The sequence below is a fragment of the Panthera pardus genome, unplaced genomic scaffold, assembly GCF_024362965.1.
Source record: "Panthera pardus isolate Hobbes unplaced genomic scaffold, ASM2436296v1 HiC_scaffold_20, whole genome shotgun sequence".
NCBI classification, from domain to species: Eukaryota; Metazoa; Chordata; class Mammalia; order Carnivora; family Felidae; genus Panthera; species Panthera pardus.
This window is the reverse complement of record NW_026526766.1, coordinates 74,399,721-74,418,531: the sequence shown is the minus strand read 5'-3', so window position 1 is coordinate 74,418,531 and position 18,811 is coordinate 74,399,721. Positions and strand designations below refer to the sequence as shown.

General features: G+C 43.1%; 1 protein-coding gene and 1 long non-coding RNA gene across 3 annotated transcripts in view; one reads left to right on the top strand and one right to left on the bottom strand.

Annotated features, from left to right (window-relative positions):
* LOC109269915 (uncharacterized) overlaps positions 1-14,306 on the bottom strand; it is a 96,064-nt gene extending 81,758 nt beyond the window's left edge. Inside the window, exon 1 of the long non-coding RNA XR_008424322.1 lies at positions 13,921-14,306. This is a non-coding gene — a long non-coding RNA (uncharacterized LOC109269915). The remainder of the gene's footprint in view (positions 1-13,920) is intronic.
* The window catches only part of TNFSF8 (TNF superfamily member 8), a 35,804-nt gene that overhangs the window by 1,678 nt on the left and 15,315 nt on the right, over positions 1-18,811 (top strand). For both annotated transcript variants that reach the window (XM_053908232.1, XM_019454047.2), the window contains exon 2: positions 8,876-8,918. In XM_053908232.1, coding sequence (XP_053764207.1) covers positions 8,876-8,918 — 43 coding nt within the window. The remainder of the gene's footprint in view (positions 1-8,875; positions 8,919-18,811) is intronic.

Below are 18,811 nucleotides of genomic sequence, written 5' to 3'. Positions count from 1 at the left end.
TGCCAAAGTGGGACTGTTTCTGGTCCTTCCTTCATAGCTCCCATTTTTCATTACAGTCCTGCGAAATTTGTTCTGGTTTTCCTTCAATTGTCTTAGACTGAATGTTCCATAACTTATAGATTGATGAAAAGAACTAAGCTTTAAAAGATTTTGGTATCTGTGTCTCAAATGTCATCAGCTTTTACGTTTAAATGAAGCTTTGAAGCTCATCTCTCCATAAAGGTGACAGAAAACAGAATTGCCAACATTTGATTTAAATAATACAATTTATGAAACTCATCCTTGAATGGGCTCATCTACATCTGCTAAAGAATAACACTCTTGAAAATATTCTAGGGCATTTTTTTTTGGTAGAGGGTATATAATTTCTGTAATTCTAACTTGAAGTAAACCAGAAGTATATCATTGTATAGCAGTGGCCAAAAAAAAGAAAAGAAAAGAAATTGAGGTGGCCTTTAAGAAGTTTTTAGTTAAATGTTGCAGCTAGAACTGTTAAAAAGTAGGGAGGGAAGGATGAATGGAAGTAAGGAGGGAGAAAGGAAGGAAGGGAAGGGAAGGGAATAGAAGGGAAGGGAAGGGAGGAAGGAAGGAAGGAAGGTAGGTATTGGAGGTGATGGTGATATATAAAGATGGAGAGAGTTCTAGAAGGGTCCTTATTCAAATCCATTCTTTCTAGGAAAGAACTAGAGTGGATCTTTCTGCCCCATTTTTGTGTATGTGGAAAATCAGGAACAGAAAGGAGACAGGTCTTAACTAACCCATCCTGAGAAAGTGATAACATCAAGACTGCGCTTGATTGTTTAATGAGAACAGCATTCTCTTTGCCAATACAGCCAGCCACAAAAGCACTAAGAAACTTTGCTCCTGCTTTTCCCTTGGGAGCTTTATTTTCTTGTGCATCCATTTCCTTGACTTAACTCCTCACATTAGGATGTGAAAAGATTCACTTCACAATCTTATTTGTATGGTTTGGTGTGCTGTAGTTTTGTAGCCTGGGAGATGTCAGTTACTTGCTTAAAAGCTAAGGCTTGCAAGACTAATTGTGACATTAAGTGTTAAATGTTTTGCACATATCATTTTCAATAAATTATTCAGGCATTAACTATTGCAAGAGCTAGAAAAAGTTATCCCCTTGAGTTATCAAGTAAGGCTTCTTGTAGGAAGAGGGAATGCAGGCTGACTTTACGAAAGGTAGAACTTAGATAAACAGAGAGATTCTAACAGAGACCTCTGGTAAAGAAATCAATGGGAGAGACCCAAGAAACTTAAACTCATATCCCAATTATCAAAAAATGGAATGGGTTGATGGCTATGTAGCACTCTGTGTGAGGATGGATGGGGGCAGTGATGGAGTATCATGAAAATGGTTTCCCTTGTGTTGCTTATGCAATGTACCATCTACTAATGTCTTTAAAGTCCCTGTGTGGCTTTTCTTAATCTATCTTTAGGCCAGTATATTTATTTTAAAATATTATATTCCTATGGCTTAAGAAAAGTAAACAGTACATAATGGAAAAGAAATTAAAACTCACTCACACCCTTCCCACCCAACCACCAATCCCTCTTTCATGAGATCATCACCATTAACAGACTCTTCCATGTCTTTTCAAAAATACATGCATCTGTAAATGCACATGTCATTATAGTAGACTCATGATTTTGCACTTTGTTTTACTGACTTGACAGTCTATCTGGAGATCATTCCATGCCAATACATGAAAGTCTGTCTCATTCTTTGGGAGAGTCACATAGTATTTTATTGTATGACTGCTTCATAATCTATTTTATCTGTGTCTAGTGAAGGACACTTAATGTTTTTCTCTAGAAGTGTTACCCACTGTGCACGTCTGCAAGGATATCTGTGGGATAAATTCCTAGTGATGAGAATAGAATGTGCATTTTCCACTTCAATAGATATTGTCAGTCAGCCTCAAAAGATATTGTACCAATATACTCTTGAGGAAGTAAAAGTCCTACCAACAAGGAGACACCTATTGACATCCATATGGGAAGACAGAAAACTGCTTTAAAAAAATTTTTTTAACATTTATTCATTTTTGAGAGACAGAGTGTGAGTGGGGGAGATGCAGAGACAGAGAGAGAGAGAGAGAGACAGAATCTGAACCAGGCTCCAGGCTCTGAGCTGTCAGCACAGACCCCGACATGGAGCTTGAACTCACAGACCATGAGATCATGAGCTGAGCTGAAGTTGGATGCTTAATTGACTGAGCCACCTAGGTGCCCTGAAAACTGATTCATTATTAAGTAAACACAACAGAGTACATGCATACCTCAGGATGAACTGTTACACAATTTATATAGCAAAGAAAATGAAAAAAAAAACAATACAATTGATCTTATCTCCTCCAGAGACAAAAGGTTATATAAGATAGGCTGCAAGGTTGACAGAGGTGTCATTTCAAAAGGTTCTGAAGTCTTCAATCTAAGGGCTATCTCTATAAACCTGGAGACTGGACTTATCCAGTCCCTGAAGTGATTTATTTACATTCTAAAGGTTAGAACAAGGGGTCAGGATCTTCAGGTTTTTAAGGAGACCCTTTCTAGAAAGGAGAGAAAGTAGCTGCCTCCTTTCCCTTTATAAGTAAAGATACTTTTTAAAAATTTTTAAAAATGTTTTTATTTATTTTTGAGAGAGAAAGAGAGAGAGAGAGAGAGAGCATGTGCACAAGTGGGAGGAGGGGCAGAGAGAGAAGGAGACACAGAATCAGAAGCAGGCTCCAAGCTCTGAGCTGTCAGCACAGAGCCCAACGTGGGTCTCAAACTCATAAACTGCGAGATCATGACCTGAGCTGAAGATGGGTGCTTAACAGACTGAGCCACCCAGGTGCCCCATTTATTTTCTTTTCTTTTTTTTTTTAATGTATCCTCCCAAAACCACTCTACCTGCCCACCAAGAGTGGACTGAGCGTCTGGTTAGGAGTAGTGATTGCTGGTGGCAGTGGTATGGTTTTTTGGTTTCCTTTAAGTTCAGATACAATATAGGGATGAGTTGAAATGATCCATGATGCTTCTCTCTACCCCTGATACTCTCTCCAATGCATTCAATTTGTCAATTAAAAAAAGTCCACTGGAAATCTTCTAAGGGGCAAGCCCTGTGCTAGGGTTGGGTAGGGGAGGACCCAAGTGGACAGGGCAGGACCCTGGTTTCCTTGGAGTTCTCTAAGTGAGGCCCAAACACCCAAGAGCTTGAGTTCAGGGCAGAGTGGCACAGAAGACCATAGATAGAAGGAGAGGAAGCGTTTCTGCTTGGGATGAGGGCGTGGCTTGCAGAAGAGCTAGAACGGAAGCTGAACCTCTTTAACACCCATATAACCTTTCACCTAAATTGGCCATGTTAACATTTTGCCCTATTTGTGCTCTTTTTAGATGTATGACAGTAAGGTGCAGACAGTGTGGCCTTTTACCTGCACATGTCTCGGCACCCATCTCCTCCCTACTGCAATGCCATTATCACAGCCAAGAGAGTCAATGTCAACTTAGAGATACCATCTAATAATAATGCACAGTCCATATATCAATGCCCACCCTTGTCCAAAAATATCTTTTACAGCAGTTGTGCCTTGTTTTGTTTGGGGATCCTAAATCCATACTCAGGTTACACACCACATTTGGTTATGTTTTTTTCACTCTAGAACATTGCTGTTTAAAGGGTGATCCCTTAAACAAGCAGGTGATCCTGCTTGTTGGAAATGCAGAATCTCAGGCCCCATTCTAAACCAACTAAATCAAAACCTGCTTTTTAACAAGCTCATATGCACACTAGAGTTTGAGAAGCAATCATGTAGCAATCCCCCCTGCGCTTTGTTTTTTGTTTCTCAGGACATTGACTTTTTCAAAGGGTCCAGGCCAGTAAGCTTGTAGAATTGGCCAAGTTTCAGATTTTTCTTAGTGTTTGCCATAATTACATTCAGATTAAACTTTAGTACAATAAACAATAGTTTGTAGGCAGTGTTACATACTTCTTATTGTGGCATGCCTAGAGGCACGTTAAGTTGTCCCATTATTGGTGATGATGTTTAATTCCTTAAGGTGGTGACCACTGGTGAACACCTTTTTCCTTCTTATTAATAAGTAATCTATGAGGTAATACTTTAAAGACCTATAAATATCTTTCACTCGGCAGTTTGGGCATTCCTTGATGATCCTTGTCTAAATCAGGGAATGCACTGAGGGTTGAAGAATGATGGTTGCCTAATTTTATCATTCTTTCCGTATTTATTAACTGGCATTCTTCAGTAAACAAGAGCTCTCCACTGGAAGGATGGTGGCAGGTGGAGCTGGGGCAGGGCTTTCCAGGTGAGGCAAAAGAATGAGCAGAGGCACAGCCCAGAGGAAGGCAAGCCCAGGTTTCAGGAGAGGAGTGGCAGGGCCAGAACAGAAGTCAGCCCACACTGCACAGGAGAACAGCAGGAAAAAGAGGTAGCTGGCAAGAAGCATGGATAGAAGTAGATAAGAGAGTAGGATGCTACGTCCATCAGCAGACAAGGAAGATTTCCTAAACCCAGGTATGAGCCCAGCTTCCCATGGCCATTCTCCATTCCTTGGGGAAGGAAGACCTCAGGTGTTCTGATTGCCTGTTGAGTAATGTCTTTAAGCCCTTGCTACTCTAAGTGTGGTCCACAGCCCAGGAGCACTGGCATCATCTAAAAGCTTATTAAAAATGAAAAACCTAAGGGTCCATCCCAGAACCAGAGTCAGCATTTTAACAAGATCCCTCAGGCAAAAAACACTGCTTTAAGCCACTCTGGTCCAGTTCCCACTTATACTACCCATACCAAAACAAACACTGCCTCCCAAAATTGTCTTTCTCCTGAGGACTTTCCGTGACCTCCATCTACTTTCTCATTGACTCTCAGGAGAATTTGCTGCCCTGGCTTCATCCTGTCCTATTCTAGAAAGGCAGCATAGTATGGTATTAAAGAGCATTGCCTTCCGAGTCAACACACTTGATTTGACTCTTTTCCTTGCTATTCACCATTTGTAGAACCTTCCGAAATCATTAAGTCACTTCTCTAAGACTTCATCAATCATTAACTCTTGGGTAAAGACCAAATGAAAAAACACATGGAAAGCATTAGCCCTGGAGGACCAAACACCTTCATGAAGTGCTTACTCATGCTAGCTTGAAAGTAAAGGAGACATTCCTGAAAAAAAATCTCCAGGGCCCATCTTACAAGACAATGTGAGGCCAGTAAAGAAGGGGATATGGAATCTCCCCAGCATATTCCAAACATTAGTTGCCTTGGGCCATTTTTAATCAGAGAGGACATCTTTAATCAAAAGCACATTTGGTATCTGCCTACCTCTGTGCAGCATTATTCATGAAAGAAATGAGCCTTTCAAGGTATTGGGGCAAATTAAGCACATCATCAGGATCAAAAGATCCAAAATAGCTATCATTTTCGAGTACTTGCCAACATTTTTTTTATACAGTGTCTTATTGTGTCTGCAACAACCCAGTAAAGGAAAGGGTGATTAGCCCTCTAATCACAATAATAAAAGGAAACAAGGAAAAAGAGTCATAGGCAGGGAACATGATTGAGATTGGGTCATTTCACCTGGGGACAAGCAGATTAAACATGACCGTTCTTCCCTCCATCCACAGAAACATTGTTGGAAATACTAATCAGATACCTGGAGTCTGAAACTAAAGAAGTACAATGAAAGAGGGGTGCCTGGGTGGCTCAGTCAGTTGAGCGTCCGATTTTGGCTCAGCTCATGATCTCACAGCTTGTGGGTTTGAGCCCTGCATTGGGCTCTGTGATGACAGCTCAGAGCCTGGAGCCTGCTTCGGATTCTGTGTCTCCCTCTCTCTCTGCTCCCCCCGCCCTGCTCACGCTCTGTCTCTCTCTCCTTCAAAAATAAATAAACATTAAAAGAAACAAAGAAAGAAGTACAGTGAAAGAAGTGTAACTGGTTGGTAACCATGGAAATAAAGTTTCCTGAGCTACTCAATGGAGCTGAGAATGACAGCCTGGGAGGGTCCATTAGCTTATGTCTATGTCCAGCCTATGTGCTATTGACCTGAAAGGCAAGTCGCTGGGCAAGATGGGCCACATTTCTCCAGCCAGGACCCAGAACACCAGACAAGATTTGGGAGAGAATTCTAGGACTGAGAGTCATCTTTGCCAAAGAGGAGTTGATGGACAGCACTAGATCATGCCAAGGGCATAAACAACTCTCAGCAAATTATAAAAGTCACCATCTCTTTACACCTTGCCGTTCTACGGCAAGGATTGCTAAAGGGAGGGGAGTGTAGGGGAGAATGAGCATCTCCATCCTTAGCTTCTGAAGCTAGCATCTCTCTCGGGGCAGTGGAAAGAACACCAGAAAATTTCAACCCAAGATCTGCCTCTGATTCATGAGTATTTCAATTTCTTGTTCTATTAAATTAACTTGATGGACTGAAAGATGTCTGGGTTCGCTTCTGGCTCTGCTTCTCTGATATTTTCTACCATGGGCAGCCAGGAGAGCTATAGAGACCTCATCCCAGGAGCTCTCCAAAATAGGAATAATCATACTTCTGTCTTGGATGCCCTCGGCCCCGGGTGAAGGTTTAAGCAACAAGATTCTTTCTTATACAAAGATGTGCTATTTTTGACATTCTCCTGCATAAAGTTAGGAAACCAGAAAGCCTTCAAATGACAGACAGAGGCCTCCTCTGACCCTCTTATGAATGAGGTCCTCCCCCCAGATATTATCTCTTACAACCTTGTTATGTATGTGAAGTGTGTTCTGTGGATCAGGAGCCTCAGCATCACCTGGGAGTTTGTCAGAACTACAGACTACAGCCAAACCCACTGTATCAGAATCTGCATTTTAACCAGCTCTCCAGGTGATTCGCATACTCATTACAGTTTGAGAAGGGTTATCTTGAAACACTCTTCCTTCACAGCCCTTGCCTCAACTTGCAGTTCAATTATATATTTATTTGGATATTTTAAGTGACTGCTTTAATGACTAAGCCATAAAATCCACAGGATGTCTTCAAGTGACTAACGTAGTTCCTGGCACACACCAGATCAGGTGTTCATTCAACATGTGCTGAATGTATGACTCTCTGGTATTTCCCGGACTACTCATAGAGTCTGGAAATGGCCCCAGTGGTTCTACTATGCCAGCCTTCTCTCACTGTCCCTGGATACTTTCCTGAATGGCCAAGAAATTCAACTATCTTAGCATTGCATTTCAATGTAGATGTTCTTCTTTGTGCATTTGCACATCACACTAATTGATGAACATGCTTGGTAGTAAATTGGCTGTTCATTAGATTTCGAAATGTTATTTGCAACCTTGAAGAGGCAACAGAGGGGAATTTTGCGATGTCAGGTTTTCCTATGAACTGCACGCATAATTTATGAGAGACCACAAATGTACTATTGTTACTTAGGTTAAGAGCTTTCAACTAAAACACTAAAATAATAGACTATTAGAGCCGAGAAGGAAGGCTATTCCAAGCCAAGTTCACTTCCTTTGCCCTGAAAAGCTGAAGCCCAAAAGTTTACACTGACTTCTGCCGTCTCCAAATAAGGGCTATGCCAGGGCTTTGCCTTCAGGAGTCTTCCTCCACTCACTACAACCCACTTGGAATGGAGAAGAGATCCATTTATCAGAAAATGAGCCATCAGTGGAAGGCAAAGGACAGCACCTCCAGGGAAATGATGGAATAAAAGGGAAACTCCAGATAGTCCTAGTTGTTCAGATAGAACACTAAGGAAGTAAGATGTGCACAGCTGCTAACTTCTTGCTCTGGACAAGGTTGGGGAGTTATTTCCACCCATGTCAATGTCACGCTTCTGTATTAATATTTCAGTCCAGTGCACTACAGGAGACCCCCACCCTGACAGTTCAAAAGAGAAATAAGATACCTTATACCTTCTTGGCAAGACACCTGAGGTGTGGCTCCATGGGTGAGAGGGGCGGGGAGAGAGCCTAGGGTGGGAATGTCAGTCTCTAAGGAATTTATTAGGGGTGAAAAATTTTGCCCCTCTGGTTCTGTTCTCTGCTTGCTCAGAGCACCCCAACAAGAACTCCCTATCATTCCCTCCATTCCCTCAGGTTGGAGGACCCCTCCTTCAGAACACAACCTGCTTCTATCAACCTTTTACTTACCTGTATAAATATTTATGTATATATTTATGTTTATTATACAATAAATAATCCAAAATATAATGTGAATTTATAAATATATAATATTCCTATGTGTTTGCTTTGTTCTATCATTATAAATATTTGGATATTATAATCATGTATAAATTTATAATAAAGTCATGAGAGCAGGGAACCAATTTAATTATTTATGGTATCATCACAATGCTTGGCATATAAACATTCAATTAATTCAGAATTTCCAACCACAGGAAATATAGAGATGTACCTTCCAAGGTATGTTTACAGCATACTTTCACTATTTGATGAATCAAATACGGAAAAAAACCCACATGTATTTATACATTAGACTTGCTTGTTCTTTTGTTGACCAAAGGGGGGAAAATATCAAATGCAGAGGTGAAAACAAAAGCCCTGGACAGGGTGATGAGTTACAGATTCTAGATCCCGACCTGCCATAAACTTTTCATTTTACCCTGCTCAGCCCCGACTTCCTCACCTGTGAAATGTGGACAGTAAACCCTGGCCTCACCTTGCGTTTCTAGTAGGCAAGCTATCAAGCAAATGGGTGAGTTTTCAATGTAAATTAGGCCTGTGAATTAATTTTTTTTAACTCAAGAGTCAAGTGGAACACAAATTCTAAATTGCACAGCACTTTGAGGACCAGAACGGAAAAGAAAAAGATAAGTTCTTTCCATTGAATGACAATCTCACACTGCCTCTCTTTTTCTTTCTTCTCTTCCAGGATTCCATTCCCAACCCACCTGGAAAATTCCCCCTTAAAGGAGGTAAGACCTTGGAATTGGGAGTAAATATGTAGTGAATCATCCATGTGACATCATAGTGGAGTAACAACCAGGAGCATCATAATATTGCCCAACAGAAAAGTGGGTGGAGGCAAAGGTGGAGGCTGCTCAGATCTGAGCTGGTGCATCTGGATTCATCCTAGCAGCCTCTGTTTGGCAGTCTGGTGCCTACAGCTCTCCCACTAATGAAAGTTCTACCAGTGACCTAGACTATCACATGGACATGGATAGGAATCCAAAGCAGTGTTGTGTTAAGAGCTTGATATCTGGAGTCAGACAAGTGTGGGTATGGATCTTGGCTCTACATCTCACTGGGAACCTTAGCTTTTCATCTATAAAATGGGAATAATAATATCTACCTCATGAAAGTATTAGAGAAGCCAATCAGATCTCATCCATAAATTGCTTGTGGTGGCTACTGGCATATAGTAATCATTAAATAACTGGTAGTAGCCAAAATGCATAATGAAGGTAGGATTGTAAAAATAGACTTTCTCCTCACCCCATATGTTTCCTATCATTGAAGTCACTAATCAATGCATTGTCTCTATGAGTCCCAGAGTTAGCTTAACATTGAGGATGAAAAGCTTTGAGATCATCAGGCAAACATTTTGCTTGCACAGAAGAGGAAAAGTAAGACCCAGTGAAGTGTCATATCCAAGGTCATTTGGAGCCAAACCCAGAACCCCGATGTCCTCATCTTTCATCCAATGTTTTATCCACCCCAGAACATGAACCCATCTCAGTTCTGTAAACTCTAGAGCCTAGATAGTAACTACAGCTGGATAACCAGACAGATCAGAAAAAAAGGTAAAAGAGAAAGGGTGGGACAACATAGGCACCCAGCTAGAGACACCAGAGCATCCGTGGGACGAGAGAACACAAGTGTGTGAACACAGCCCCAAATCCCAACACCATCCCACTAGGAGTTTGGTTTAGGATGCCTCAGTCATGCCCTTCCTTCTATCTGTCACAGAGAAATTTAGACAATAGAAGCAAGTGCCCCAAACAGACAAGCATTCTGGACCTTTCAAGGAAGACTAATAATTATAGCTTTGTCAACAATAAGTTAACCTTGGCTGGAATTACTTCGCAAGTGACCACAACTCACCTATTGCCTCTGTAGTGCAGAAGCAGCCATAGACTGTACAAATGAGCAGAGAGCTGTGGGGCCATAAAACTTTATTTACAGAATGAGGTGCTAGGCTGGATTTGACCCACAGACCAGAGTTTGGGACCCTGTTACGGAAACAGCACAGGCTTTGGCATCAGAACATGTAATGCATGCTCTCATGGAGCCTTGCCAAACAAAAAAAAAAAAAAAAAAAAAACAGGCACACTGACTCAGTGTCATTTTTCCTTCTCTGCTCCCACCATCCCACCACCACATCTACCCGGATCCTCTAAGGAAGACCAGAACTTCTCATTTCTTGAGAGAGAGAAGTCATCTGTAACAGGAACATACTTCAATGATGAGGATAGTATTGATTAGGCAATGGGACCTCAACCATTCTGGATCTTGGTTTCTGCACCTGTAGAGCACTGCCCATCATGGGTTTGCCAAGCACAGGGGGCTCTAACTGCTGGTTTTGTCCCTATGATGTTTTTCACCAGTCCAGAGTGAAATAGGAAGAAGGACAAGGTAGCCCCTTTTTCTCATAGCCAACTATTTTTAATGTAAGGGGCACTATTTTCTCTAAGAGTACATCCTTCCCTAAAGCATTAAAATGTCCTTTCTTATACAATGTGAAGCTGATATGGATGCAATTTGAGTTATTTTGTTTTGTTTTAGTGGGCACAATAGACAAAATCAAAAACTGTCTACTCTACATTGGTCACTGAATTTTCATTTGGGGGTAATATTCTTTGGTCCATGAAACACAAAATTGTGGGAGCCATGAAATAGGTCACTTATCAAATCCCTTCTTATCTTGGCCATCACTGTGTCGAATATACACTAATCCAAAACCACCCTCAGCTGACAATTCCATATTTCTGCAACCAGATTTTAGAAATGATAATAATCCCCACCAGGGCTATGAAACTTTTGTTAAAGATCTTCCCATGCCTCTCCTGGATTGATTTAGCTTCACTCCTGTGAGCAAACCACACGGGGGTTAGTATTTCTATATTGCAGGTGAGAATCTGAGGTCCAAGCCATCAAGGTGACTCACTTAAGGTCATCCAAGGAGCTGATGGCAGAGCAGGAATCAGAATCCAGGACTCTTCTGTGTTCCCTGTATGATGTGCTTTGGCCATGAAATGTTAGTGACCAGCTATGTGTAGTCCCTGGCTGTCTCCTATTTATAATGCACATCTACATTTCTCTTCACTTGGCAAACTGTAGACACAGTAGTAGGGTGAGGTGGAAAGCATATTACTTGGGCTCCAGAACTGATTTTCATCCCAGCAGTCTGTGTATCTCTGGGCATCTGTGTGCTAAAATGTGTGTATCTCTGTGTATCTATGTGCTAAAATGAAATGAACAGGTCGTTCCAGCTTTGACACTTCATGATGCTTTGATTCAGTATATAAATATAGAAGAAAAAAAAAGTCTAACGATAATCTTGAGGAAATCTGTAGCCACAACCTCCTTTCCCCAATAAGCCCCTCTTAAACAGATACAAGCAGCACTTTTCTCCTTTTGAAAAGCCATTGCAAGACATCCAGCAGGGGGGAGCCATCTCCCAGAAACCCCTAGAAGGAAGCTCCAGAGGTAGCATGTGGTTTGTCACTGGGGCGGACAACGGCAGAAGCTAGACACTTTCCAGAATGCCCTCTGCCGGCTAATGCAAATCATACATCATGAGGAGGAAACCAGCAGCAGCCCAGAGCCTAGGAAGCAGGGGTAAGGTACCTTAACACACAGTGACACTTAGCTGCAGATTAACCACAGGAAATCAAGCCTCTGTAATGAAGGGATTTCTGAGTCCCAACACAAGCTTCCCATTCCAGTCAGGAGATTGGTCACTAGCAGAGTTCCAGCTCACAATGATTCCACTGTGCTTAGGACACAGTGGACCATTCTGGGGGTTCAGCAGGAAGCCCCACTTCCGTGGGCCAGGAAGAGCACAGGGAGGAGAACCTTGCCCCCACATCCTTCTCCTCTCACCTAGAAAATAGTTAATAAGAAGCCACACACAGAGCCACCAAGAGGGTGACATGGGACAGCAAACATGACCCTTGTCTGTCCCCTGGCTGGGCCTATGTCCTTTGGACACAGAGTCCACTCTGTTCTTTCATCCCCAAATAAAATTACTCTGTCCCATCTCACTAGGGTGAGGAACCAAGGTAGGGCTCTGGGGAGAGCCCTGGGCTTCTGGGCTTTTTCTCCTCATTTCTTGTTCCAATTTCCTGCTCCTGCCACGTTTTGAATCTCACACATGCTCATGTAATGTGGCATATTTGCCCAAATCACAACACAGGCACCTTTGCCGTGAGTTCCAACAGCACCCCACCTCTGTGGATAACTATGTTTGCCACACCATTTAGGGTACAGAGAGAAGTTGGTGGGGCAGTGTTTTCCATCACAGAGATGATGCACATTGAGTACTAGGTCCCTCTGTTCTTGTAAGACCTCTGCCACTCCAGCCACTGGGAATTTCTCAAGGGACAGCTTCCCGCCCTGGGGTTCAGCCCTCCACCACCTGTGTACTAACCTTCTTTCCTTCTGTTTTTTCCTCCTGTTTTCACTTCCACCCTCCCCTTTTCTCCTCACAAACTCTGCCTTTATTTTATAGAATGTTTTTGGATACCTTGGTATCAGCCACAGGCTTTCCCAATATCCCAACATATAAGTGACAGTTCTTTCCACACCAGAGAAATTCTGTAGACAACTTTTCAACCAGTTTTTCTTTTATTCCCACACTACATACATAGGAGGCTCTGGCAGAGTGAAAACAGTGGACACTGATGGGGCACCCACCTTGTGCCAAGCACAGGGCTGAGTGTTTCACCACTCACCAGGCGGTCCTCACAACATGCCCCAAGGATGTTACTATGCCTGTTTTATAGGGATGGAATCTGGAGCACAGAGCGGTTTACTCACTTGCCTAAGATTGCACAGCTAGTGAGGAGTGGGGCAAGACCTCAAAATCCAGGCTGCCTCACCTTGCACTTTCCTTACCCAGGATTACATTGCCAGATGCTTAGTAGAACATCACTGTGCTTCCTTCCGGTGCCCCTACCGGTTCTCTAAGGTTGGGCTCCCTTCCAACACTTCCAACAAGGAAAAGGTGCTTCCTTGGCACCTGTTCCCACAGCTGTTTGTTTTCTTGTTATGGAGCTCTGGAGTGGTGGGGGACCTACAGAGCCCATGACAGGGAATCTACAAGCCATATTGAACCCCTAGCTTTGTGGCTGAGATGATATGAGACCCAGAGGATTCCTTCCCTCCCCACACCCTCCAGTTAGAAGTTGGCCTCTCCTGTGAGTGTCATGGGCCCCTCATATCCAGAGGTTCCTAGGGGCCCTGAGGAAGGGGAAACAGTGGATATACCACATGTGGGTCTTGACAGCCCCTTTAGTGCCTTCCCCACCCTCATCTGAATACCTTCTCCTTAATCCTGTCCCCAGCTGGAGATGGGCAAAGACAGAGAACAGGGTTGGGCTTTGGAATACCCACATTCCAGTCCGGGGACTTGAAGCAACACACTTTCCCTCTTGGGAGCTGGAGTTTCCTGTTGTCAAAGATATCAGGAGTGAGGGAAGAGAGCCAGATGACCTGACCCTGGCATGGATTTTACTTTGAGGGTGACATTCCTGGAATTAGACAAATTGACTATTTACCATTCTAACAACTTACAATTTTACATGGCTTGGCAGACTACCCTCCTCCCCATTCCCTCTGCTAAAAAGAAAGTGTGGGCATTAAAAAAAAATGAAGTTTGGCTCTTTAATTGTACCTAGTGAACCCATCCACAGAAACAATAAAAACCTCCCATTTGGGGGCAATGAAACCAAATCACGGAGGCTGGCTACTCACCGATCCCCAGCTGTCCCTGATGTCATAAGGCTCTCTGTGATCCAGGTGGTCACAGCCACACCAGGACACCACACTGGCAGCAAAAGAGGCAGGTAGAGAAGCAGCACCGTCCCCCATCACCCAGAACGCCTGAAAACAGCAGAGACCTTACTTCCATCAGATAGATTGAACTGGTTCTCAATTGCCCAATTCAGCAGTTGTGGTGTACCTTTTTGTTTGGTTTTGTTTTAACTTTTCACAGCAAGATGGGGCACTTCTGCTCAGGGAGCAAATTGCTTTTCAGATAGCCATAGTCCTCAAAGATCCTATTTGCTCCTCCATTTACTTTAAACACACTCAAAACCCACTCTTACACTGTCTTTTTCTCAAGGCAGAGACAACAGGGATCGGGAATCTGTCTACAAGAAATAAACTAGAAAATGGGCCACTCAGAATAAAGTGGAATAGGATCCTGCAGAGGCAATCCAGAGTGCTAAAGCAACTTATATGTAATCTCTACCTCTTCCCACCAAGAAAAGGGAGTGGGGGGAGAGAGGAGATCCAGGGGAGGTGAGGAGAGGGGTAGATACAAGAGGAGAGAAGAGGGGAAAATATTCACATCACTAAGAAACATATTAAAATTTATACTTGAATTTAGTGCATACAAATTACAAGGCTCTAAATCTAGAGGAAATCCTCATCTTTCCAATACTTCAGAGAAGGAGAAAAGGAAAGAAAAAGAAGTAAAGGAAGGAAAGAGGGATAGAGGGAAGTAAGGAAGGAGAGAGGGAAAGCAGGACTTGGATGATATAGCCCATCCAAGCTCTCTGGATGCCACCTGTGCTGGCTTGAATTTCTACAAGTCCAGCAGCGCAAGCCCTCGACCAGGGAACGGGAGCCAACCATCACCTAGCATCCCTTGGGCAGTGAATGACAAGTTCATGGCTATGCATTATCTCGTCTGACTTTCCAGCAATTCTTAAAGGGAGATTGTAATTATTCTCACTTTGAGGAGAATTCAAGGAAGCTGAACGACTTTGCAAAGCCACACAACTTAGTAAAGTAGTCGAGGTAGAATTTGAACCCAAGCCTGTTTGGGTTCCTAAGTGTGCTAACTTCCTAACTTCCTAACTTCCTAACTTCCTAAGTATGCTGTCATACTTCTGCATCTAGAATAGCTAGGAGGTGTTTTTAAAGTTATTTGAAATGTTAGCAGAGTTCACCATGTGACTTCAGATTCACCTTGCCTTTAAAAATATTTTTTATAATGTTTATTTTTAAGAGAGACAGACAGGCATGAGCAGAGGAGGGACAGAGAGCAAAGGAGCTACAGAATCTGAAGCAGGATCCACACTCTGAGCTGTCAGCATGTAGCTTTACACAGGGCTCAAACCCATGGACCGCGGGATCATGACCTGAGCCAAAGTCGGAGGCTCAACTGATTGAGCCACCCAGGCACCTCTCACCTTGCCTTTTAAAATCTAGACGTTAAAGATGCTTCTTAAATACACCTCAATAACATCAATTCCACCTGCATTTAAATTAAGTGAATTCCAAGAAGCCCACCCAGATAGTCAGATAGGTTTAGCTTAAATACTGCCACAGGATTGGGGCGCCTGGGTGGCTCAGTCAGTTAAGTGGCCAACTTCGGCTCAGGTCATGATCTCGCGGTCCGTGAGTTCGAGCCCCGTGTCCAGCTCTGTGCGGACAGCTCAGAGCCTGGAGCCTGTTTCAGATTCTGTGTCTCCCTCTCTCTGACCCTCCCCGTTCATGCTCTGTCTCTCTCTGTCTCAAAAATAAATAAACGTTAAAAAAAAATTTAAAAAAAATACTGCCACAGGATTAAAAAGACACCAAAATTCCAAAAAACTGTCAAGAAATTCAAATGGATTTCAGCATGATCTCAATTTGTGTCTACTGGTCACTCTTTATGGGCTTAACACAGAGCGTGCCATGCCAGGATGAGTATTCTCCAAATGATGTTGTAAATCCAGAGTTATCTAGTTGTCCTCTGTTTAAGAAATAAGCCATCTTGGACCTTTTCCACTACTAGTTGGCTTTGTGGCATTAGGGAAATGGTCAAGTTAAAGCCAGTTGAAATGACCCATAGGTTAAGGATCCACTTCAATTCCAAATTGTACTGATAATGGAGAGACTCTCCCCTAGATGTCACTGTTGGGACTCCCCTGGATATTCTGCCAGATGGAGGGACTACCAGGACATGGTAGATGCAGTCATTAAGATAATGCCTCTCCTTCTTGGAAGACTTAAAATATTTTCAACAGATGGAAGGAGCATTCTACACGCTTTTCTGGAACTGTCAGATGGTCTCAAACATTTATGCACATAGTTGAGAAACTTCAATCCACCATCTAATGCCATGAGCTTTGCTTTAATGAGCATTTCATCAGCCAGCTCACTCTGCTAAGTGGCATTGCTAAGCTGTCTACTACAACCAGGAAAAGGGGAGTAGGGGAGGAAGGGACTACCATTTCCTGAATGTCCCTCTAAGCCACATGCTGCACTGGCCACTTGACCCTCATTGCATCTTTGCAACAGCCATTGGGGTTGATTATTATCATCCGATTTTACAGATGCAGTAACTGAGGGTCAGTAAGGAAGGTGACAGTTAAAAGCCTTGACCAGAGTCCAGATGCTCTTTTTGAGATGCACTGTGTTTGTCTCATCCTAATATCAAACTGGAAGGTGCCTGGCACTCTGACCACATACCATCTGGCTGCAATGGTTGGCATGGTTTCTTTTGCCACCTTGGGCTTTGTTACATCTTGATGGAAGCCTCCTCAAGACTTTTGACTTATGGCTTGGCAGGGTTCAGCACATGGGCCTGAAGGCACCTGTTGGCATTCCTCTGCAAGAGGGAACTCATCAGTGCTCTTTTCCCAGTACCTCCAGCTTTTTCCTCAGTTTTAGTCCAGTGTGTATGGTGGCTGCAAACCCACTTCTTCCTACATTTAACCCTCACTCTTCCATGGAAAGACATATAAACAGAGGACATAGCCCTAGACTAGGAGTAAGGAGACTTGTGCTCTGGACTCAGCTCTGCCACTAATCTATGGTGACATCTTGGGCCAGACCCTCAGTTCCTCTGGGTTCAATGACCCCAGTCATAGAACTAGGGTCTTGGTCAAGTTGGCATCAAATGGCCCTTTCAAGTCTGACATTTTGAGATCTCAAGGGGAGGGGGGGGGGTGGGCCAGTCTTTAGGCTGCCATTATTCTGATTTCTAGAACATGATCCTTTCAACCACCTTAAGCAACATCTCTGTCTCCCTAGCTCTGTCTTCTTTGAAACTAGCCTAGAGGGTTTCATTGGCACTTACTTCTCTCCAGGCTTCCAAACAATGTCCAGAAAAGTTCCATGATCCTGGAGGAGGCCAAGCTTGGGCTTATAAATCTTGCCCATCTAAAGGCCTTGGTCTTCAGAAAAATTTACAGAGTGCTTAAGTTGTTTGAAAGAGGGAATGCTCCACAGAAAGAGTAAGATGCTCAGGCTCTGGTTCTGCCTCTGTAATTAACTCATGGAGTGACCTAGGACAAGTGTGCCATGGGAGTGACATTGGGGAACACATGTATTATATGATTACCAAGCCTGGACCAAGTGACCTCTCAAGGAACTTGTATTTTTACAAACCATGAAAATCCTTACAGATCCTGGCTGTATATAACTTAAGATTGTACCCAGACCTGAAATGTTCTGTTCTACCACTGCAGGTGTTTGGAAATCTAAATGTGTGAACATAGCTGCCTATATGGGGTAGAGCAACATGCCCACAAAGACAGACAGCCAAAACTGGGACTGAATTTCTCCCTGCTGCAGCAAGCCTGGCCATGCATAGCAGTCTACACAGTTTGCAAGGATAAACTAGAAGGGCCCTTCTAGATCATCAAACCCATACTGCTCTTCACTTAGCTAAGGACAGTAGAGCCCAAAGAGAGGAAATTCCAAGATTCTAACTCCCAGGTCATCAACTCAGCCATGACTTACAAACAATTCTCATTTCTCCGACCCGAGTAGTCAGTTCTTCTCATGAAACCCCTCCAGACATCACATTCATCTAGGAAATAAATGAAACATTTATTTATTTCACATAAATGAAATGCTGGTATGTTCCATACCAACATAAATGGTGGTATGTTCTCCCAGCATTCAAAATTCCAGGGATATCACAGGGTTCCCACTACAGGTAACACCACCTGTTTGTAAGTCACTCCTTCTTGTCTTCATAATCAAAACAGAAAGTCATATCATGGACTCATAAGGTGACACATGGCTGGTGACCCATGAAATGTCCATCTGGCTCTTGACAAGACACTCATGACCCTCAAATCAGCCCAACATGTCTTTGAATAGCATTAACTGGTCACATATTTGAGCTGCCAGCCCTGTGATTTACAATGTGATATGTGTGTCTTTAGAGAAGGTCTTCCCATAGCCTTATCTGAGAAATAGGGACAAGGACAGTGTTTGTTGTTAGCCAAGTGCATCATCTCTTCAAACTTCCACGTGGAGCCTTAGTGTTTGGGCCCCCACAGAGCAGGCTGCACTGCCTTCCTGCTGACAGCCTATCAGATGTAAAAGGCCAACAGCTGCCTTCCTCTGGGCTCCTCTCCACATTCAAAATCCCCTTCCACCAACAGCTTCCCCAGTGTCCTGTTCCCAGTCCCCTTATTCAGGTGGCTCCAGCAATGCCAATCTTGAAGAGGGTTGCCTATGTTTTTCCTTTTGTTGGAAGCCATGTAAAAGATTCGTAAAGAAAAACTAAAATACACCTTGCCTTTTGACTTCAGGAAATGCAAATGCTTCAGAATGAGGTGTGTGTGTTTTTTTTTTCCATCCTTGGGTTTCTCAGAATTACAGCTGAGGTCAACCAACCAAACACACAAAGACTGAA